Raw genomic sequence first — 18,933 nt, 5'->3', positions numbered from 1 at the left:
CATAACTGCTGGAAATTTGAAATTTCCTATAGAATTTGGATTGAGTGAGAAGACATGAAACTTAGATTTTTATAACCAATTATTTTCCCTCCTATCACCACAAATGTAAGTCAGATAAGGCTAGGGATATTGGTTATGCTGTTGCTTATAGAAGTAAGAGTACTATCTCATCTTTTATTTTTGATTGAAGAAAAAATATGATTAATGTTAAGCATCTAACTTTTGTTATTGAGGATAGAGAATGTTTAGAAGGTAAAAATATAATTTTAATAAGAGTTTTCCCTCCCCTCCCCTCCCTCTCTCCCCACTCCTCCGACAGGGTCTCACCTTGTCACCCAGGCTGAAGTGCAGTGGCACAATCACAGCTCATTACAGTGGCATGATCACAGCTCACTGCAGCCTCAGCCTCCTGGGCTCCAGTGATCTCACCTCAGCCTATCAAGTAGCTGAGACTACAGGCACATACCACTACACCACGCTAATTTTTTGTACTTTATTGTAGAGATAAGGTTTCACCATGCTGTTGAGGCTGGTCTCAAACTCCTAAGCTCAAGCGATCTCCCCTCCTTGGCCTCTCAAAGTGCTGGGATTACAGGTGTTGAGCCACCACGCCCAGCCAAGATCCTAAATTTAAACGTAAATTTAACACACACGCACACCTGGGATACCACATAGCTTTCATAAAATTCATGAAGTCAATGATTGAAGAGACTCTCTAAGGACATAACTTAGAATATATTTACATAAATTTTTAAATGTACTCATTAACAGTTGTGATATTAAAAATATTTCAGAACTGGGCTGGGCACAGTGGCTCATGCCTGTAATCCCAGCACTTTGGAAGACCAAGGCAGATCACAAGGTCAGATCATGAGGAAGGGCAGATCATGAGGTCAGGAGTTTGAGACCAGCCTGGCCAACATAGTGAAACCCTGTCTCTACTAAAAATATAAAAATTAGTCTGGCGTGGTGGCATGGGCATGTATTCCCAGCTCCTCGGGAGGCTGAGGCACAAGAATTGCTTGAACCCAGGAGGCAGAGGTTGCAGTGAGCTGAGATTGCGCTACTGCACTCCAGCCTGGGCAACAGAGACTGTGTCTCAAAGAAACCAAAAATTTAAGAACCAATACAGCATGAAAAGACATGCGTTATATTAGTTATCGAACAGGGTTCTGACATCGCCCTACTATGCCAATAATGAATCCTTCAGTTGGCCAGATTTTTCTGAGGGAGGGGATTCAGTTGTAGCAAACACCTGGGTACGTTGGGGCAAGGTCTATTTACCAGCCTTTATAGAAATATTAGTATTTTAACAACTGACATCAGTTTTTTTATTTCTACTTTTTTTAGAGATGGTGGTCTCACTGTGCTGCTCAGTTGGTCTCAAGCTTCTGGGCTCAAGTGTTCCTCCCGCCTCAGCCTCCTAGTAGCTGGGATTACAGGCACAAGCCACCACACCTGGCTCAGCCTTTAACAAGTTTGTCTACTTTCGATTAAATGAGAAGGATATATCTATCTCTTCCTATCGATTATTTATTATGTTTATCACAGTTTTTAAAAAGTCATTATCTGCTAATTCCAATATCAAGATTATCTGTAAGTCTATTTATATTGATGGATTTTTCTTTTGATTCTAGGTTACATTTTCCTGCTTATTCACACATCTGGCCAGTCATTTGTTTGTTGCAGCATTGCTGATTATCATGTTGTAGAGATTATGAACTCTTAATTTTGTCAGACGATTGTTGAGTTTTTGTCTAGCAGGTAGTCAGATTACTGGAGTGTAACTTTTATTTCTATCATATACAGTGATTTTCTAGGGAGATAGGGTTAGGGGAGAGAAAGAATGTAGTTTGGAAAAAACAAGGCTGACTCCTTCCAAGGAAAATCACTGGTAAACCAGGGACTACTCTGCTAAATTTGCTTCTCTTGACATTGTCAACTTGAAGTAATCAGAAGGATCAGAATCTGGAATTAATGCAAGCAGAAAGCTGGCCAGTCAGGGAGAACAGACTTCAGAAAATGGGGTCAGTGTTCCAAAGTTAAAAGTTCAGTTCTTGCAGGCCAGGCACACTGACTCACGCCTAATCCCAGCACTTTGGGAGGCCGAGGCAGGTGGATCATCTGAGGTCAGGAGTTCAAAACCAGCCTGGCCAACATGGTGAAACCCTGTCTCTACCACAAATAGAAAAATTAGCTGGGCATGGTGGCACATGCCTGTCATCCCAGCTACTCGGGAGGCTGAGGTAGGAGAATCCCAGGAGGTGGAAGTTTCGATGAACTGAGATCGCGCCACTGCACTCCAGCCTGGGCAACAGAGTGAGACTCTGTCTCAAAAAAATGTTCATCCAGGCGCGGTGGCTCACGCCTATAATCCCAGAACTTTGGGAGGCCAAGGTGGGTCGATCACCTGAGGTCAGGAGTTCAAGACCAGCCTGGCCAACACGGCGAACTCTCATGTCTACTAAAAATACAAAAGTTAGCTGGGCATGGTGGTGTGCACCTGTAATCCCAGCTACTGGGGAGGCTGAGACAGGAGAATCTCTTGAACTCGGAGGCGGAGGTTGCAGTGAGCTGAGATTGTGCCACTGCACTCCAGCTTGGGCAACAGAGCAAGACTCCATCTCAAAAAAAGAAAAAAAAAAAGTTCAGTTATGGCTTATAAAGGTTTAAAATAAAGTTTAGTAGGATTGTAATGTTTTGTATACCAGGCTGGTTTATGAGTTACAATTTAGTTACAGTTTGTTTTCTTTATGGCTTTTCTTTAAAGCTAGTTTCATTCCTTTCCAATTTAAAAAGAGTGTATTTAACATTTCCATTTTAAGACAATTTGATAGCCATGAAGTCTTTGTGTAAGAAAGATAAGAGGGAAGTTAATCTACCATGAAGATCAACAGTGAAGAGGGAAGGGGTCTTCCCTGGATCCCTTTAGTCATTTATAACATTTATAAAACAATACAGTAAGGAAGAAAGCTAATCTATAATCAGAGAAAGAAAGATTACAGCTGCCTGGGTTATAGCTGCCAATTATGTGACTCAGGCCCCATAACTACATTTCTTTAAGGCTCAAAAGTAATTCAGATTTCCAACAGCTTAGATTTTGAATTACATATTTTCATAGCATATAGTAGTACATCTAAAACATAAACTTTTTATACTCCACCCACCAAATGATACACATAGATTTTATCACTGAAATATAAATTTGAAATTAATATATAATGCTTTAAAAAGTGAAATTTCTATAAACTGGGAATTTTAATTGATTACAAATGGCTGTGAAGTTCAAGAAATAGAGCTGGGTAAAGAAACATCTGTTTCTGATCTTTTTCAGTACTTTTATAGTTGGGGAAAAAACAGCAAATTCTTCATTAACTGAAATCTTTGGAGTATAAGTAGTTGAAGTAAACTTTCCAAAGAATTAAAGGTTTAGTTTAAGAATTAAAATACTAAAAGACTTTTTTTTTGTCATTATGGATTAAAATATATCTGAAATATGCTCTTTCCTTAAGTATGAAAGGGAATTTAATAGTATTTAATAGGTTGTATATAATATACACATAACATTTTTTGTTTTTCCTCATATAGTATTTGATACTTTGAACACTCTTTCTTAAATTCATCTTACTTCTTGGCTTTCTTGGTATCAGTTTCTACTGGTTTCCCTAGTTGTCTTTTTCTTTGTGCCAGTATCTTTGTAGGCTCATTTATGGGTTCGTCTTTCTTCTAACCCTTTCCCTCTTCTTGCCTTCTTTGCACAAATATTTAGTGACAGATTTAACTAACACTGCCCTTGGGACTGTGCATACAGAGGTGAGCAAAACAGGCTATTTCCCCCTTAAGTAAATGCTGAATATCTTCACAAATATTGATAAGTGTTGAGATCATGCTGTGTAACTATTTTTCACTTCTTGCCTGAGAAGTCCTCTGAAGACAGAGAATATTTTATTCACCCTCGAATATCCAACACAGAGTATAGCACCTGTCACTGAGGATAGGCTCAGTAAATGTTTGCAGAAGGAATGCTGAGAAATATATTGGCCTGGAACTATACTCCAATACGGTAGCCACTAGTCACACATTAATTTATTTAAATTTACGTTAATGAAAAGTAAGTAAAATTTCAGTTACTTTGTTGCACTAGCCATATTTCAAGTGTATAGTCACCACATACAGCTCATAGCTACTGTTTACAGATAGCTAGATAGTTTACAGATACAGAACATTTCCATCATTATTCAAAGTTTTATTGGACAAGTACTGGAGAATTGTTACCTCTACACTTAATGGCTCCCGATTGTCATACTGTTATTAGTTAGGTCTTACTCATTTTATGGTTTCTCTACCTCTTTTTCTTTCTTGTCTGCTATCACTTCTGTTTCCATCTTCTAATTTGCTGTTTCAATATTTCTAGTTTTTAACTAGTTTTATCAGTTACCAAGTTTGTGACTGTGGCTGCCCATAGTCTTTCATTTCTTCCAGAATTTCTGATTCTAGATTGAAATATACATAGATAAAGTTTCAGATAAATGGAGATGTTTTGTAAATGGTTTCATGATCATTTCTGCATTAGTATTCTCTAAAGCAGTTTTTATATTCATACACATTGCTTTCCCAGAAGTTGCAGATAAATGGAGATGTTTTGTAAATGGTTTCATGATCATTTTTGCATGAGTATTCGCTAACGCAGTTTTTATATTCATACACATTGCTTTCCCAGTATGCCCTCTTAAAAATTAATTGATTCTACCTACAGTTTGCAGTCTGTGTTGGAAGATCTCCTGGTTGCTACTTCTGATGGACTTCTTCATCTTATTCACTGGGAAGGAATGACAAATGGAAGGAAAGCCATTAATCTTTGCACAGTACCCTTTTCAGTAGACCTGCAGTCATCTAGAGGTAGCTATACTTTCTATATGAGGTTGAACCAGTTGTTTTATGTTTGATATCTAGTTAGATATCTTCTATGGATGAACACTTCTTTGAAATTACTTATGCTAGGAGAGCGGTAGGGAGAGTATGAGAGGCGGGGTGAGAGAGGCATTTAGTAGGAAAGGACAGTTTAATTGTTTAGGGTTGTTAGGTCATTATTTTTACCCTTTTAAACTTATAGGTTTTTCTGGCAAAAGGTGAGAGAGTAATTTATTATATTCTTAATCCTATTTCATGTGCTTATGTTTTTCATCAGTAGGTTCATTCCTGGGCTTCACAGATGTACATATCAGAGACATGGAATACTGTGCCACACTTGATGGGTTTGCTGTTGTATTTAATGATGGTAAAGTTGGATTTATTACACCAGTGTCAAGTAGATTTACTGCAGAGGTATGGCTTATTTATTTTGAAGGGTTTTTTGTTGTTGTTGTTATTTTGTACTTATTTTATTCTTTGTTATTAAATTCTTTTTTCATTATTCATACAAGATTTTAAGGGTTGTTAATTTTTTAATCAAGTCAAACATATAAATAGTATAAGTAGACAAAATTCTCTTGGACAAGTTAAAGAAAAATGATGGTTCCTGTTCTCTTCCCTGCTCTCCTCATGCCTAATTTTCCACTTTTGGAGGCAACTACTTTTTATTCCTTTACTGGTTATTTGGTTTTTAATCTCTACTACTCTGAATATTTCCTTTAATTTTTAGTTTTTAGGCTGTGTTTATTGACTTCTTACTGTGGAGAGTGACAGTTTACTTCCCTTTTCCCTGCTTCCACCATACTTAACATTCTTCTCATGTTCCCATTATAATTACTGTGATTTTGATTAGGTTACTATTAATTGCTTATATTTTTATCAATATGTAAGCTCCATTAGTACCTAAACCATGTAGTACTGATGCAGAAGTTTTTGCTCCTTAGTTTAGGTAAAAGCAGGTTCTTGTCACACAGCCAGGAAAGATTAGGCATGCAGACATACTGAAAGGTGAGGAGAGCAGAATTTATTAAAAGAAAGCTCTCAGCAAAAAAAGAGGTCTTGCTAACAGGCTCCCACCTCACAGATTGATTACCAAGCCCCAACACACACACACACACACACACACACACGCACACACACACACACCAGCTGAAGAGCCCAGGGTCCTCCCTGCTGCTCAAGGTGTGAACTTCCCGTGACCCCACCCCATTCTCCCAGTGCGCTTGTGGGCACTATTCAGAAAGAATCAGTCAAGAAAGGGCAAACAGGGGCAGTTCTCCCTCTGCATCACCAGTTTCATCTGGGACAAGAAGTCTCGTCTTTCAGCCTTCAGGCTCTTTTTGGGCTTGAAGGTGGAGTTTCGCTGGGGACCCTTGGCTGTCTCCTGTTTCTGTCAGTATGTTATAATTATTTTTCTTTTACTGCAGATTTTTCCTCCTGCTAGGAATTAATGATTACCTTGTTCTTTACATTTGCTTAATTTTTATGTACTTACCTCTTACTCAACCCAAATTGTCAGTTGTGTAAATAGCCTCCCAGCTTTTTCAAGCATATTAGCTATTCTGTTCGTTTCATATACTGTTTTTTGAGACGGAATTTTGCTCTTGTTGTCCAGGCTGGAGTGCAATGACATGATCTCGGCTCACCACAACCTCCGCCTCTCGGGTTCAAGCGATTCTCCTGCCTCAGCCTCCCAAATGGCTGGGATTACAGGCATATGCCACCATGCCCAGCTAATTTTGTATTTTTAGTAGAGACGGGGTCTCTCCACATTGGTCAGGCTGGTCTTGAACTCCCGACCTCAGGTGATCCACCCACCTTAGCCTCTCAAAGTCCTGGGATTACAGGCGTCAGCCCTGGTACCTGGCCCATTTCATCTTTTTTTTTTTTTTTCCCACCCTGAGGAACTATCACTTAAGGATGGCTTACAGAAGAAATTGAGCTTGCATAAAACATAAGAGTGTGTGTGTGTGTGTGTGTCTGTGTGTGTACACCTGTGCAGTGCATGTGTGGGTCTATAGGTATGTATCACATGTCCACATGCATGTTCATAGCCTCCATGCACATGTAAATATTTCTTCATAAAAACTTTTCTGACTTTAATATTAGAAAAACTTACACTGGTTTTCTGAAGCCCAGTGTGATATCAGAGAGCCCTTTCTAAATATATACATATGTGTGTATATGTGTGTGTGTGTGTGTGTATATATATATATATATATTTTTAGTTTTAGGCTACATGTGCACAGCATGCAGTTTTGTTACATATGTATACATGTGCCATGTTGGTGTGCTGCACCCATTAACTCGTCATTTACGTAAGGTATATCTCCTAATGCTATCCCTCCCCCATACCCCCACCCCATGACAGGCTCCAGTGTGCGATGTTCCCCTTCCTGTGTCCAAGTGTTCTCATTGTTCAGTTCCCACCTATGAGTGAGAACATGCGGTGTTTGGTTTTCTGTCCTTGCGATAGTTTGCTCAGCTTCATCCATGTCCCTACAAAGAACACGAACTCATCCTTTTTTTATGACTGCATAGTGTTCCATGGTATATGTGTGCCACATTTTCTTAAGCCAGTCTATCATTGATGGACATTTGGGTTGGTTCCAAGTCTTTGCTATTGTGAATAGTGTCGCAGTAAACATACATGTGCATGTATCTTTATAGCAGCATGATTTATAATCCTTTGGGTATATACCCAGTAATGGGACGGCTGGGTCAAATGGTATTTCTAGTTCTAGATCCTTGAGGAATCGCCATACTGTTTTCCACAATGGTTGAACTAGTTTACAGTCCCACCAACAGTATAAAAGTGTTCCTGTTTCTCCACATCCTCTTCAACACCTGTTGTTTCCTGACTTTTTAATGATCACCATTCTAACTGGTGTGAGATAGTATCTCGTGGTTTTGATTTGCATTTCTCTGATGGCCAGTGATGATGAGCATTTTTTCATGTGTCTGTTGGCTGCATAAATGTCTTCTTTTGAGAAGTGTCTGTTCATATCCTTTGCCCACTTTTTCATGGGGTTGATTTTTTCTTGTAAATTTGTTTAAGTTTTTGTAGATTCTGGATATTAGCCCTTTGTCAGATAGGTAGATTGTAAAAATTTTCTCCCATTCTATAGGTTACCTGTTCACTCTGATGGTAGTTTCTTTTGCTGTGCAGAAGCTCTTTAGTTTAATTAGATCCCATTTGTCAATTTTGGCTTCTGTTGCCATTGCTGTTGGTGTTTTAGTCATGAAGTGCTTGTCCATGCCTATGTCCTGAATGGTATTGCCTAGGTTTTCTTTTAGGGTTTTTATGGTTTTAGGTCTTACATTTAAGTGCTTAATCTATACTGAATTAATTTTTGTATAAGTATATGGTGTAAGGAAGGGATCCAGTTTCAGCTTTCTACATATGGCTAGCCAGTTTTCCAAGCACCATTTATTAAATAGGGAATCCTTTCCCTATTGCTTGTTTTTGTCAGATTTGTCAAAGATCAGATGGTTGTAGATGTGTGGTATTATTTCTGAGGGCTCTGTTCCGTTCCATTGGTCTATATCTCTGTTTTGGTACCAGTACCATGCTGTTTTGGTTACTGTAGCCTTGTAGTATAGTTTGAAGTCAGGTAGCGTGATGCCTCCAGCTTTGTTCTTTTGGCTTAGGATTGTCTTGGCAATGCTGGATCTTTTTTGGTTCCATATGAACTTTAAAGTAGTTTTTTCCAATTCTTTGAAGAAAGTCATCAGTAGCTTGGTGGGGATGGCATTGAACCTATAAATTACCTTGGGCAGCATGGCCATTTTCACGATATTGACTCTTCCTATCCATGAGCATGGAATGTTCTTCCATTTGTTTGTGTCCTCTTTTATTTCGTGGAGCAGTGGTTTGTAGTTCTCCTTGAAGAGATCCTTCACATCCCTTGTAAGTTGGATTCCTAGGTATTTTATTCTTTGAAGTACTTGTGAATGGGAGTTCACTCATGATTTGGCTCTCTGTTTGTCTGTTGTTGGTGTATAGGAATGCTTGTGATTTTTGCACATTGGTTTTGTATACTGAGACTTTGCTGAAGTTGCTTATCAGCTTAAGGAGATTGTGGACTGAGGCAATGGAGTTTTCTAAATATACATTCATGTCATCTGCAAACAGGGAGAATTTGACTACTTCTTTTCCTAATTGAATACCCTTTATTTCTTTCTTCTGCCTGATTGTCCTGGCCAGAACTTCCAACACTATGTTGAAAAGGAGTGGTGAGAGAGGGCATCCCTGTCTTGTGCCAGTTTTCAAAGGGAATGCTTCCAGTTTTTGCCCATTCAGTATGATATTGGCCCATTCAGTATCGATGGGTTTGTCATAAATAGCTCTTACTATTTTGAGATACGTTCCATCAATACCTACTTTATTTAGAGTTTTTAGCATGAAGGGCTGTTGAATTTTGTCAAAGGCCTTTTCTGCATCTATTGAGATAATCATGGGGTTTTTGTCTTTGGTTCTGTTTATATGATGGATTACATTTATTGATTTGCATATGTTGAATCAGCCTTGCATTCCAGGGATGAAGCCAACATGATCATGGTGGATAAGCTTTTTGATGTGCTGCTGGATTCAGTTTGCCAGTATTTTATCGAGGATTTTTGCATCGATGTTCATCAGGGATATTGTTCTAAAATTCTCTTTTTGTGTTGTATCTCTGCCAGGATCACATATCAGGATGATGCTGGCCTCATAAAATGAGTTAGGGAGGATTCCCTCTTTTTCTATTGATTGGAATAGTTTCAGAAGGAATGGGACCAGCTCTTCTTTGTGCCTCTGGTAGAATTCGGCTGTGAATCCGTCTGGTCCTGGACTTCTTTTGGTTGGTAGGCTATTAATTATTGCCTCAATTTCAGAGCCTGCTATTGGTCTATTCAGAGATTCAACTTCTTCCTGGTTTAATCTTGGGAGTGTGTATCTGTCCAGGAATTTATCCATTTCTTCTAGATTTTCTAGTTTACTTGCATAGAGGTGTTTACAGTATTCTCTGATGGTAGTTTGTATTTCTGTGGGGTCGATGGTGATATCCCCTTTATCATTTTTTATTGCATCTTCTTTCTTTTCTTCTCTCTTTTCTTCTTTATTAGTCTTGCTAGCAGTCTATCAATTTTGTTGATCTTTTCAAAAAAACAACTCCTGGATTCATTGATTTTTTTGGAGGGTTTTTTGTGTCTCTATCTCCTTCAGTTCTGCTCTGATCTTAGTTATTTCTTGCCTTCTGCTAGCTTTTGAATGTGTTTGCTCTTGCTTCTGTAGTTCTTTTAGTTGTGATGTTAGGGTGTCAATTTTAGATCTTTCCTGCTTTCTCTTTTGGGCATTTAGTGCCATAAATTTCCCTCTCCACACTGCTTTAAATGTGTCCCAGAGATTCTGGTATGTTGTATCTTTGTTCTCATTGGTTTCAAAGAACATCTCTGTTTCTGCCTTCATTTCATTATGTACCCAGTAGTCATTCAGGAAAAGGTTGTTCAGTTTCCATGTAGTTGAGCAGTTTTGATTGAGTTTCTTAATCCTGAGTTCTAGTTTGATTTCACTGTGGTCTGAGAGACAGTTTGTTATCATTTCTTTTTTTTTTTACATTTGCTGAGGAGTGCTTTACTTCCAACTATGTGGTCAATTTTGGAATAAGTGTGATGTGTTGCTGAGAAGAATGTATATTCTGTTGATATGGGTGGAGAGTTCTGTAGATGTCTATTAGGTCTGCTTGGTGCAGAGCTGAGTTCAATTCCTGGATATCCTTGTTAACTTTCTATCTTGATGATCTGTCTAATGTTGACAGTGGGGTGTTAAAGTCTGCCATTATTATTGTGTGGGAATCTAAGTCTCTTTGTAGGTCACTAAGGACTTGCTTTATGAATCTGGGTGCTCCTGTATTGAGTGCATATATATTTAGGATAGTTAGCTCTTCCTGTTGAATCGATCCCTTTACCATTATGTAATGGCCTTCTTTGTCTCTTTTGATCTTTCTTGGTTTAAAGTCTGTTTTATCAAAGACTAGGATTGCAACCCCTGCTTTTTTTTGTTTTCCATGTGCTTGGTTGATCTTCCTCCATCCCTTTATTTTGAGCCTATGTGTGTGTCTGCACGTGAGATGTGTCTCCTGAATACAGCACAGTGATGGGTGTTGACTCTTTTTCCAATTTGCCAGTCTGTGTCTTTTAATTGGAGCATTTAGCCTATTTATATTTCTGGTTAATATTGTTATAGGTGAATTTGATCATGTCATTATGATTTTAGCTGGTTATTTTGCTCGTTAGTTGATGCAGTTTCTTCCTAGCATCGATGGTCTTTACATTTTGGCATGTTTTTGCCGTGGCTTGTACTGGTTGTTCCTTTCCATGTTTAGTGCTTCCTTCAGGAGCTCTTGTAAGGCAGGCCTGGTGGTGACAAATCTCTCAGCATTTGTTTGTCTGTAAAGGATTTTATTTCTCCTTCACTTATGAAACTTAGTTTGGCTGGATATGAAATTCTGGGTTGAAAATTCTTTTCTTTAAGAATGTTGAATATTGGCCCCCCACTCTCTTTGACTTGTAGAATTTCTGCCGAGAGGTCCACTGTTAGTCTGATGGTCTCTTTCTGGTTACCCTTAACATTTTTTCTTTCGTTTCAACTTTGGTGAATCTGACAATTATGTGTCTTAGAGTTGCTCTTCTTGAGGAATATCTTCGTGGCTTCTCTGTATTTCCTGAATTTGAATGTTGGCCTGCCTTGCTAGGTTGGGGAAGTTCTCCTGGATAATATCCTGAAGAGTGTTTTCCAGCTTGGTTCTGTTCTCCCCATCACTTTCAGATACACCAATCAGATGTAGATTTCATCTTTTCACATAGTCCCATATTTCCGGGTGGCTTTATTCGCTACTTTTTACTCTTTTTTCTCTAAAGTTCTCTTCTCGCTCCAGTGTTCTTTAGAAAACAGTCCTGCAATCCTTTCTAGAGTATATATGCTTGGCTACCCAATATTCTGGGATTTGAGTTACAGAAGAGTTAAGCTAGAGGGTCCAAATTCAAGATGTGAGCCTTTATTTTCTATCCCTGTTTTCAGTGTGGTCCATACGCCTCTGGTGGAGGGGACAGGGGTGGGGGTGTTTTGTTTTGTTTTTCTCCAAAGAAAAATAACCAGTTTTCTGTAGGAGTGGAGGCGGGGTATTTATTGGCTCCTCAGCTGTGGGGAAGTGCTCTGTGAGGACCTAGTTGCTTCTTTAAGTAGGTTTTGAACCACTTCTACAACATTTAGTTTAGTCTTTCAAAGACACCTGAATTCCCAAGCCTTTCGTGTACCCTACAACTTAGATGTTTCTCAGCATTATTCCCTGCCAGTTAAGGATTCTACTCATTGGTATGCTTTCCAGCTTCTAAAATTTTCTAATGCCGCCTCCTCTCCTTTTATTTTTGTCTTTCCCGCTTTATGCTTTTTTAAACAAAAACTCTTTTCTCTTGTAGAAGTTATGGTTTTAGGAGTCCAAGAAGCTAAATGTTTATATTCAGTCATATCTCTTTAACTGGAAAGGAATTTAAGTTTTTAATGGCCTTTTTTAATTGTCGTCATTCTGTTTGTTATCAACTTTAATATTTCTATCTAATATCTTCCATTATCAACTTTATTCAGATAATAAAGTACTAAATAATATATTTGTGATCACCTGTGTCAATATATAAATAAGAATAAAAATAAACTTGATGAATTAGAAAAAAATTTCTTTTTTTTTCCTATAAAGTGCATATATATTTGTAATTATCTTTGGGACTTAAATGTTTAGACTGGAAATAAAAATATTAGGGCTGAAAAAGTGATTGACTCTTTTCCAAGTACTTTAGAGTTAGTACAAAATAAATTCTCAGCATTTATTCGTATGTAATTAAATTTTTCTAATAAGTTAGGGATTCAAAAACTAATGAAAAGCAGATGAGCATTACTAAATAAGGTATAGAGAGAAAATACAAATTACAAGAAAGCAGTACGTATATATTACTGGTAATAGGGAAATAACTAAATGACATTTAACAGATGTGTTAAAATATGATTATGTTAGTTCTCTGTGGAGACTCACTCAGTAGGACTAGATTATTAGAACAGAACCTCCTGAGGACTAAAAGAGCTGGAGAAAAAATATATTTTTTAATATGCTTGAAGGCCTTGGAGAGCAAACAAGACAGTAAAGAACTGGCCAGACTAAGGGAGGCCAAAGCGACCCAGTGAGCTAAGCCCAATATTTAAGCCTACAATGAACATGAACAAACTAGGCTATATGCAACAACACAGATAGATCTTACAGACACAGTAAGCAAAAGCAGCTGGACACAAAAGAATACATGCTATGATTCCATTTTAGGTAAAAATTAAAGGGCAAATAATGTAGGCTGTTCTAAATTAGAGTATATATGGGTGCATGTTTAAGTGATGATGATTTTTTTTTTTTTTTTTTTTTTTTTTTTTGAGGCGGAGTCTTGCTCTGTCGCCCAGGCTGGAGTGCTGTGGCCGGATCTCAGCTCACTACAAGCCCCGCCTCCCGGGTTCCCGCCATTCTCCTGCCTCAGCCTCCCGAGTAGCTGGGACTACAGGCGCCCGCCACCTCGCCCGGCTAGTTTTTTGTATTTTTTAGTAGAGACGGGGTTTCACCGTGTTAGCCAGGATGGTCTCGATCTCCTGACCTCGTGATCCGCCCGTCTCGGCCTCCCAAAGTGCTGGGATTACAGGCTTGAGCCAGCGCGCCCGGCCAAGTGATGATGATTTAAAAGAAAGAAGGAAGTGATTACCATGTAAATCTGGATATTTTTTGTTGTAGGGGTGTGAGGATATGGTGATCGGGAAGGGCACTATTGGGAGACTTTTGGGTACTGATGATTCTTGGCCTAAGTAGCAATTCCACAAGTGTTTGCTTTGTGATATTAATTGAGATGTATGTTTCATTTTCATGTATTCTTTATTATAATTCATGACAGAAAAGGTTAAAAAAATTAATATTCTTCTTCTGTATAACTTGAAGAAGCAGCCAGAATTCTTATGGTGGCCTTCAAAGCCCTAAAAATCTGACCTCCTGTTACATCTCTTACCACATATATTACTTTCCTTTCACAACCCATCCACTTCACTCTGTCCACACAGGCCTCTTTGCTGGTCTTTGAGCATGCCAGAAATGCTACTACAGTAGAGCTTTTACACTTGCTTTATTTCTTTGAGGACTTTCCTCAAAAGGCATCCTTACAGGGAAACCTGTTGAATATTACACTCTTCCCCTACTCCCTCTTTACCACCATTGCTTAATTTTTTTTGTATAGTATTTTTAACCTCTAATATACAATATACTTTTTTAACTTGTCTGTCTCTTGACTCAAATGTAAAGCAAGGATACAAGTAAAGATTTTGGTGTGCTAGTATAGCCTCAGCACCTAGAGCAGTGCCTAGTGAATCGTAACCACCTAGAAAATACTTATTGTAGAATTGAATTTCAATCTAAGCAGCAGTTCAAAAAACCAGTGCTCACTGCTGTCTTTACCATTTGTGACATAAAATGTCCAGTTTTATTATTAAAATTAAAAGATAAATAAAATTCCTACTAAAGCAAAGATTCCATGTTTAGATAGTAGATTATATAGCTGATTGTGGAATTAAATGAAATCTGTAGTATTCTAGTTCAAATAGTTGTGATTATATTGTATCTTTAGTGTTTACTATTGGGATCATCCAAAAATAAAGTGCTGTATTATAGTGTGCCACTTTTTGTGCTAACTGAACTAATGATTATGACATTTGCCTTGAAATTTGTCATCGAATGTCTGTGATTTGACAAATAAGAGCAAACAACTGAGCTGTATTTTCTATATATGGAATTAAATAGCATATACGCTTACTAATAATGTCATTTATTTATTGAATGTTTGTTGAATGGTAGGCATTGTCCTAAATAGTTTACATGTGTATCTTCATTTAATCTTTGAAACACCCTAAGAGGTAAATACAGATAAGAAAACCGAAGCTTAAAAAAATCAAGTGAGCCAAGATCGCGCCACTGCACTCCAGCCTGGGCGACAGAGCGAGACTCCGTCTCAAAAAAAAAAAAAAAAAAAAAAATCAAATAATCATTTTGAGGAGTGAAGGTAGTCCTGAGCTGTCAGGCTTCCAGATACCATGCTATTAACCATTATATTATAAAGAAGGGAATTGTAGAGATTAGTAAGCAATTTTGCTTCTAAAGAATAAACCAAACAGAATGTACTACTTTTCACTGACTGAGAAGTTAAATACTATGTGCTAGGTGATGAGAATAATTATAGTGAGCAAGTTAGATGCTGTTTCCGCTATCAAAGTGTTTATATTCTAACAAGAAAGTCATCTTTATTTGAGTTTGGGGATGAATTTCCATATTTTAGTGTTTTTTAAATAGATTAACTAGCACTGGACTGAGTATTTATCAGACCAATTCATGAGAAGTTTGAGGTTTTAAGGGAGACTATTTGGTAGTATTTTAAGGGAGACTATTGGGATAGTCCTGATGGGATATTTTCCTCTGCAGATGAAACCAAGTAAAGCATTAGAAGTTGTGTGTTTATTGAAGGAGAATTATGTTGACTACAGTAAATTTGGAGAAATATTTTTTAAGCCTTAACTATTTTTCTTTATTATAGCAACTTCATGGAGTTTGGCCACAAGATGTTGTTGACGGAACGTGTGTAGCAGTAAATAACAAGTATCGACTAATGGCATTTGGCTGTGTGAGGTATAATTGATGTAGACTTTTGCATTTTTAAGAGTTGTTGCAAAAAATACTGTTTTTTGTAAACATAAGATGTTCCTAACACACTTATAAACTGTATCATGCTGTCATAATTTGTCAGTCAACTTTAATATGAAATGTAAAAGTGTTTTATTAGATTGAAACAAAAGTAAAGGGCAGATTTTGGATATATATATCCAAAATATATTTTTGGATATATATAAATATATATATAGAAAGAGAGAGAGAGAGAGTCTCGCTCTGTTGCCCAGACTGGAATGCAAGGGCGTGATCTTGGCTCACTGCATCCTCTGCCTCCTGAGTTCAAGTGATTCTCCTGCCTTAGCGTCCTGAGTAGCTGGGACTGCAGGCATGCGCCACCACATCCGGCTAATTTTTGTATTTTTAGTAGAACGGGGTTTCACTATGTTGGTCAGGCTGGTCTCAAACTCCTGACCTTGTGATCCATCCGCCTCGGCCTCCCAAAGTGCTGTGATTACAGGTGTGAGCCACGGGGCCCAGCCCAGTTGTAAAAATAGATTTAAGAGGATTTAGACTTATCTCTCCCTACATGATTTTGGCAAGTTGCATTTCTCCAGGAATTGGTTTCTTTCTTAAACACATTCAAACTTATTGGCATAAAGTTTATAATACCCTTTTTATTTCACATTCTGAAACAAAAACTTACATACAAAGTAGTACATAATCCAAATATTCATAGTTTAATGTAATACAAATACCCATTTCTTCACAACTGGATCAGTAAATAGAACATTGCTAGACTACAGTCACAAACTGCCTCTGCTACTTCCTAGTCACAACTCTTATTCCCTCCTTGACTCACTTAGTAACCGGTCAAAATTGTCAGATTTATCCATGTCATTTACCAGTAGTTGTAATCATTTTTTAAATTGGTTTATAAATAACGTTCCATTGTCTGAATATAGCATTTATCCACTTTGCTGTTGACATACATTTGCCTTATTTTTTGGTTTCTAAAAAAGGAGACATTCTCTTGTATAAATGGAATATCTTTATCACATGAGATCATTAATGATAAATCCCTAATAGGATCTAATACCCAGTTTATATGCAAATTAACCCAGTTGCCACCAGCTAAATTTCTTCTATGCCTCCTTTGTTCCAACCAGAATCAGTCAAGATTCATTAATTATATTTGGTTATTAGTTCTCTTTAGTTACCTTTTACCTACAATAATCCTTACACCACTTTTCTTATTTTCATGGCATTGACTTTTTTTGAGTCTGAGTTGATTCTTTATAGAATATCCTGCATCCTAGATTTGCCTCATTGTTTCCTCATGATAGCATTTAACTAGTTTATCTGACACCTGTCATGACTAACCTGGAAGTTGGTTCTTGTTGAGCAATACATTCAAGTGATTAGAAAGCCCACACATCAGGCATGGAAAAGCATTTAGAGAAAATACACAGAGACAGAAGCAGTGGCAAGTGTGCAGTTCCATTTCCTGCATTTGGGGCTAGCACAAGGCTGGGTGTTAGAATCCAGAAGAAGTACTCCTCCCTAGGCTATGGGCTTGTAAGCTACATGATTCATAAGTACTAGCCCTCCCCAGGATAATGAAGGTAGACTCTTGGCTTATAGCTTTTCAGCCACCTCAGTTTTCATCAGCTGGGAGACTACAAGCTCTCTTCTAGCATGCCCATGGGTTAGGGTTAAAGTTTTGTGATTCTAGCTGTGTGACATAACAAACCAGTGTCTGCTAGTCCAGATCTGCCAACACTTATCAGGACTTAATTGCCTTGAACACTAGGTGATAGCTGGTGTCCTTAGAGTTGTGTAAGAAGCCAGCTTCCTTTTAGGATGCCAGTTGGCAGCAGATCAGTATTTGAACAACCTTCCTGTTACCTATTTAAAGGTATTACTAGATTCTGGTTACACATTTTGTCATGGGTGATGATATATACTTCCTATAGTATCATTTAGTAATAATGTCAAGTTGTCTCAGTATTAATGATGCTGAATTTGATCACTTATGGTGACAATAGCCATATCTCTCTTACAGAGATTTATTTGCTTTGGGGTTAGTAAGTCCTGTCTTTTTAATGAAAATATATTTTTCTGTTACATTGAGCTGGTGAGAAATGGAAGGAAAAGTAGTTTAAAGAATACAGGCACTATAGAACAACTAAAAGATTGTCAGACTTTGATAAGTAGTAACTTAGCACCTGTTTCTTATATTTAAAACATGGACTCTCCTCACTAACATTTTAGAGCTCAGCAACCCAGGGTTAGCAGTTGACAGTTGTCAGATGCAAAGCAAAAACAAACACCTGCTACCCACTTAGTGCTGTCTCTCAGCAGGAGATGATCTATTTGGGTAGATAGTCTGGAAAGAAATCTTTTTCAGATATTTAGCTTCTGGGTATGATGGAATGACAGATCAGATTTTCCCTCCCACCTGATACAGTCAAGAAAATGGACAAAAATATGAAAGAGCTGTTTTGAATTCAAAACACGAACATAAGGTAACAAGGGATAGTGATTTCTGAAAGATGAGAAACAAAATTATCTCTCTGTAACTGCCCTTAGTTTTTATTATTTTGAGTGTTTGTAGGCTGCAGCACAGGATTGAGGAGATAGGTCCTGAGTTGAGATAAGCACATGGAAATCAGAGAATCTGGGAAAACCAAGGCAGCTAGAGTTCATAATTATAGACAGCAAACCGGTGGCAGAAAGAGAGAACTTCAGAGAGCTGTAAAGAGTCCCTCTTGAATATTAAACTGAGACATGGAAGACATTAGAAAAGGACTGAAATTAAACTTCTAGAGGTGAAAACCATTATGTCTGAGATGAAAAATACACTGTATGGAACTAACGACAGATTAGACATTGCAGAAGAGAGGATTAATGAACCTGAAAAACATAGAAATTATCCAGAATGGAACACAGAAAGAAAAAAAAAGAAAACAAAAACAGAGTAAGCTGTGGGACAACTTTAAGGAGACTACTACTGCAGGTCTTTTAGTTAATCCCAGTTCTAATCCTTGAGAAGAGGTAGGACCTGGATGGAAATGGATCAAAGCTGCTGTGAAGAAACCATCTGACTTCTCCTTTCACAAAAAAAAAAAACAGTCTGGCAGTCATAAACCAGTGTTATCTTATTATGTGCAAAAGCATTCTTAGATTAAAAAGTATCTTTAAGAACAACATTTGTTTCTCTTTCTCACTATGATAGTGTTGCATAAGTAATGTAAAGCAGGAGCCTCATTTTCAAATGCTGAATGTGCATTAAATTTTTGAACTGAGA

At 37.7% G+C, this 18,933-nt stretch overlaps 1 protein-coding gene across 7 annotated transcripts in view; it reads left to right on the top strand.

Annotated features, from left to right (window-relative positions):
* The window catches only part of RIC1 (RIC1 homolog, RAB6A GEF complex partner 1), a 153,489-nt gene that overhangs the window by 95,673 nt on the left and 38,883 nt on the right, over positions 1 to 18,933 (top strand). For 5 of the 7 annotated variants that reach the window (XM_074017525.1, XM_074017526.1, XM_005581784.4 and 2 more), the window contains 3 exons: positions 4,757 to 4,899; positions 5,189 to 5,325; positions 15,553 to 15,644. In XM_074017525.1, coding sequence (XP_073873626.1) covers positions 4,757 to 4,899; positions 5,189 to 5,325; positions 15,553 to 15,644 — 372 coding nt within the window. The remainder of the gene's footprint in view (positions 1 to 4,756; positions 4,900 to 5,188; positions 5,326 to 15,552; positions 15,645 to 18,933) is intronic. The other 2 variants (XM_074017527.1, XM_015437202.3) reach the window with 1 other exon arrangement.

This window comes from Macaca fascicularis, chromosome 15 (assembly GCF_037993035.2).
Source record: "Macaca fascicularis isolate 582-1 chromosome 15, T2T-MFA8v1.1".
NCBI lineage: Eukaryota > Metazoa > Chordata > Mammalia > Primates > Cercopithecidae > Macaca > Macaca fascicularis.
The sequence above is the reverse complement of the archived record's forward strand: the minus strand, read 5'-3'. Positions and strand labels throughout refer to the sequence as shown.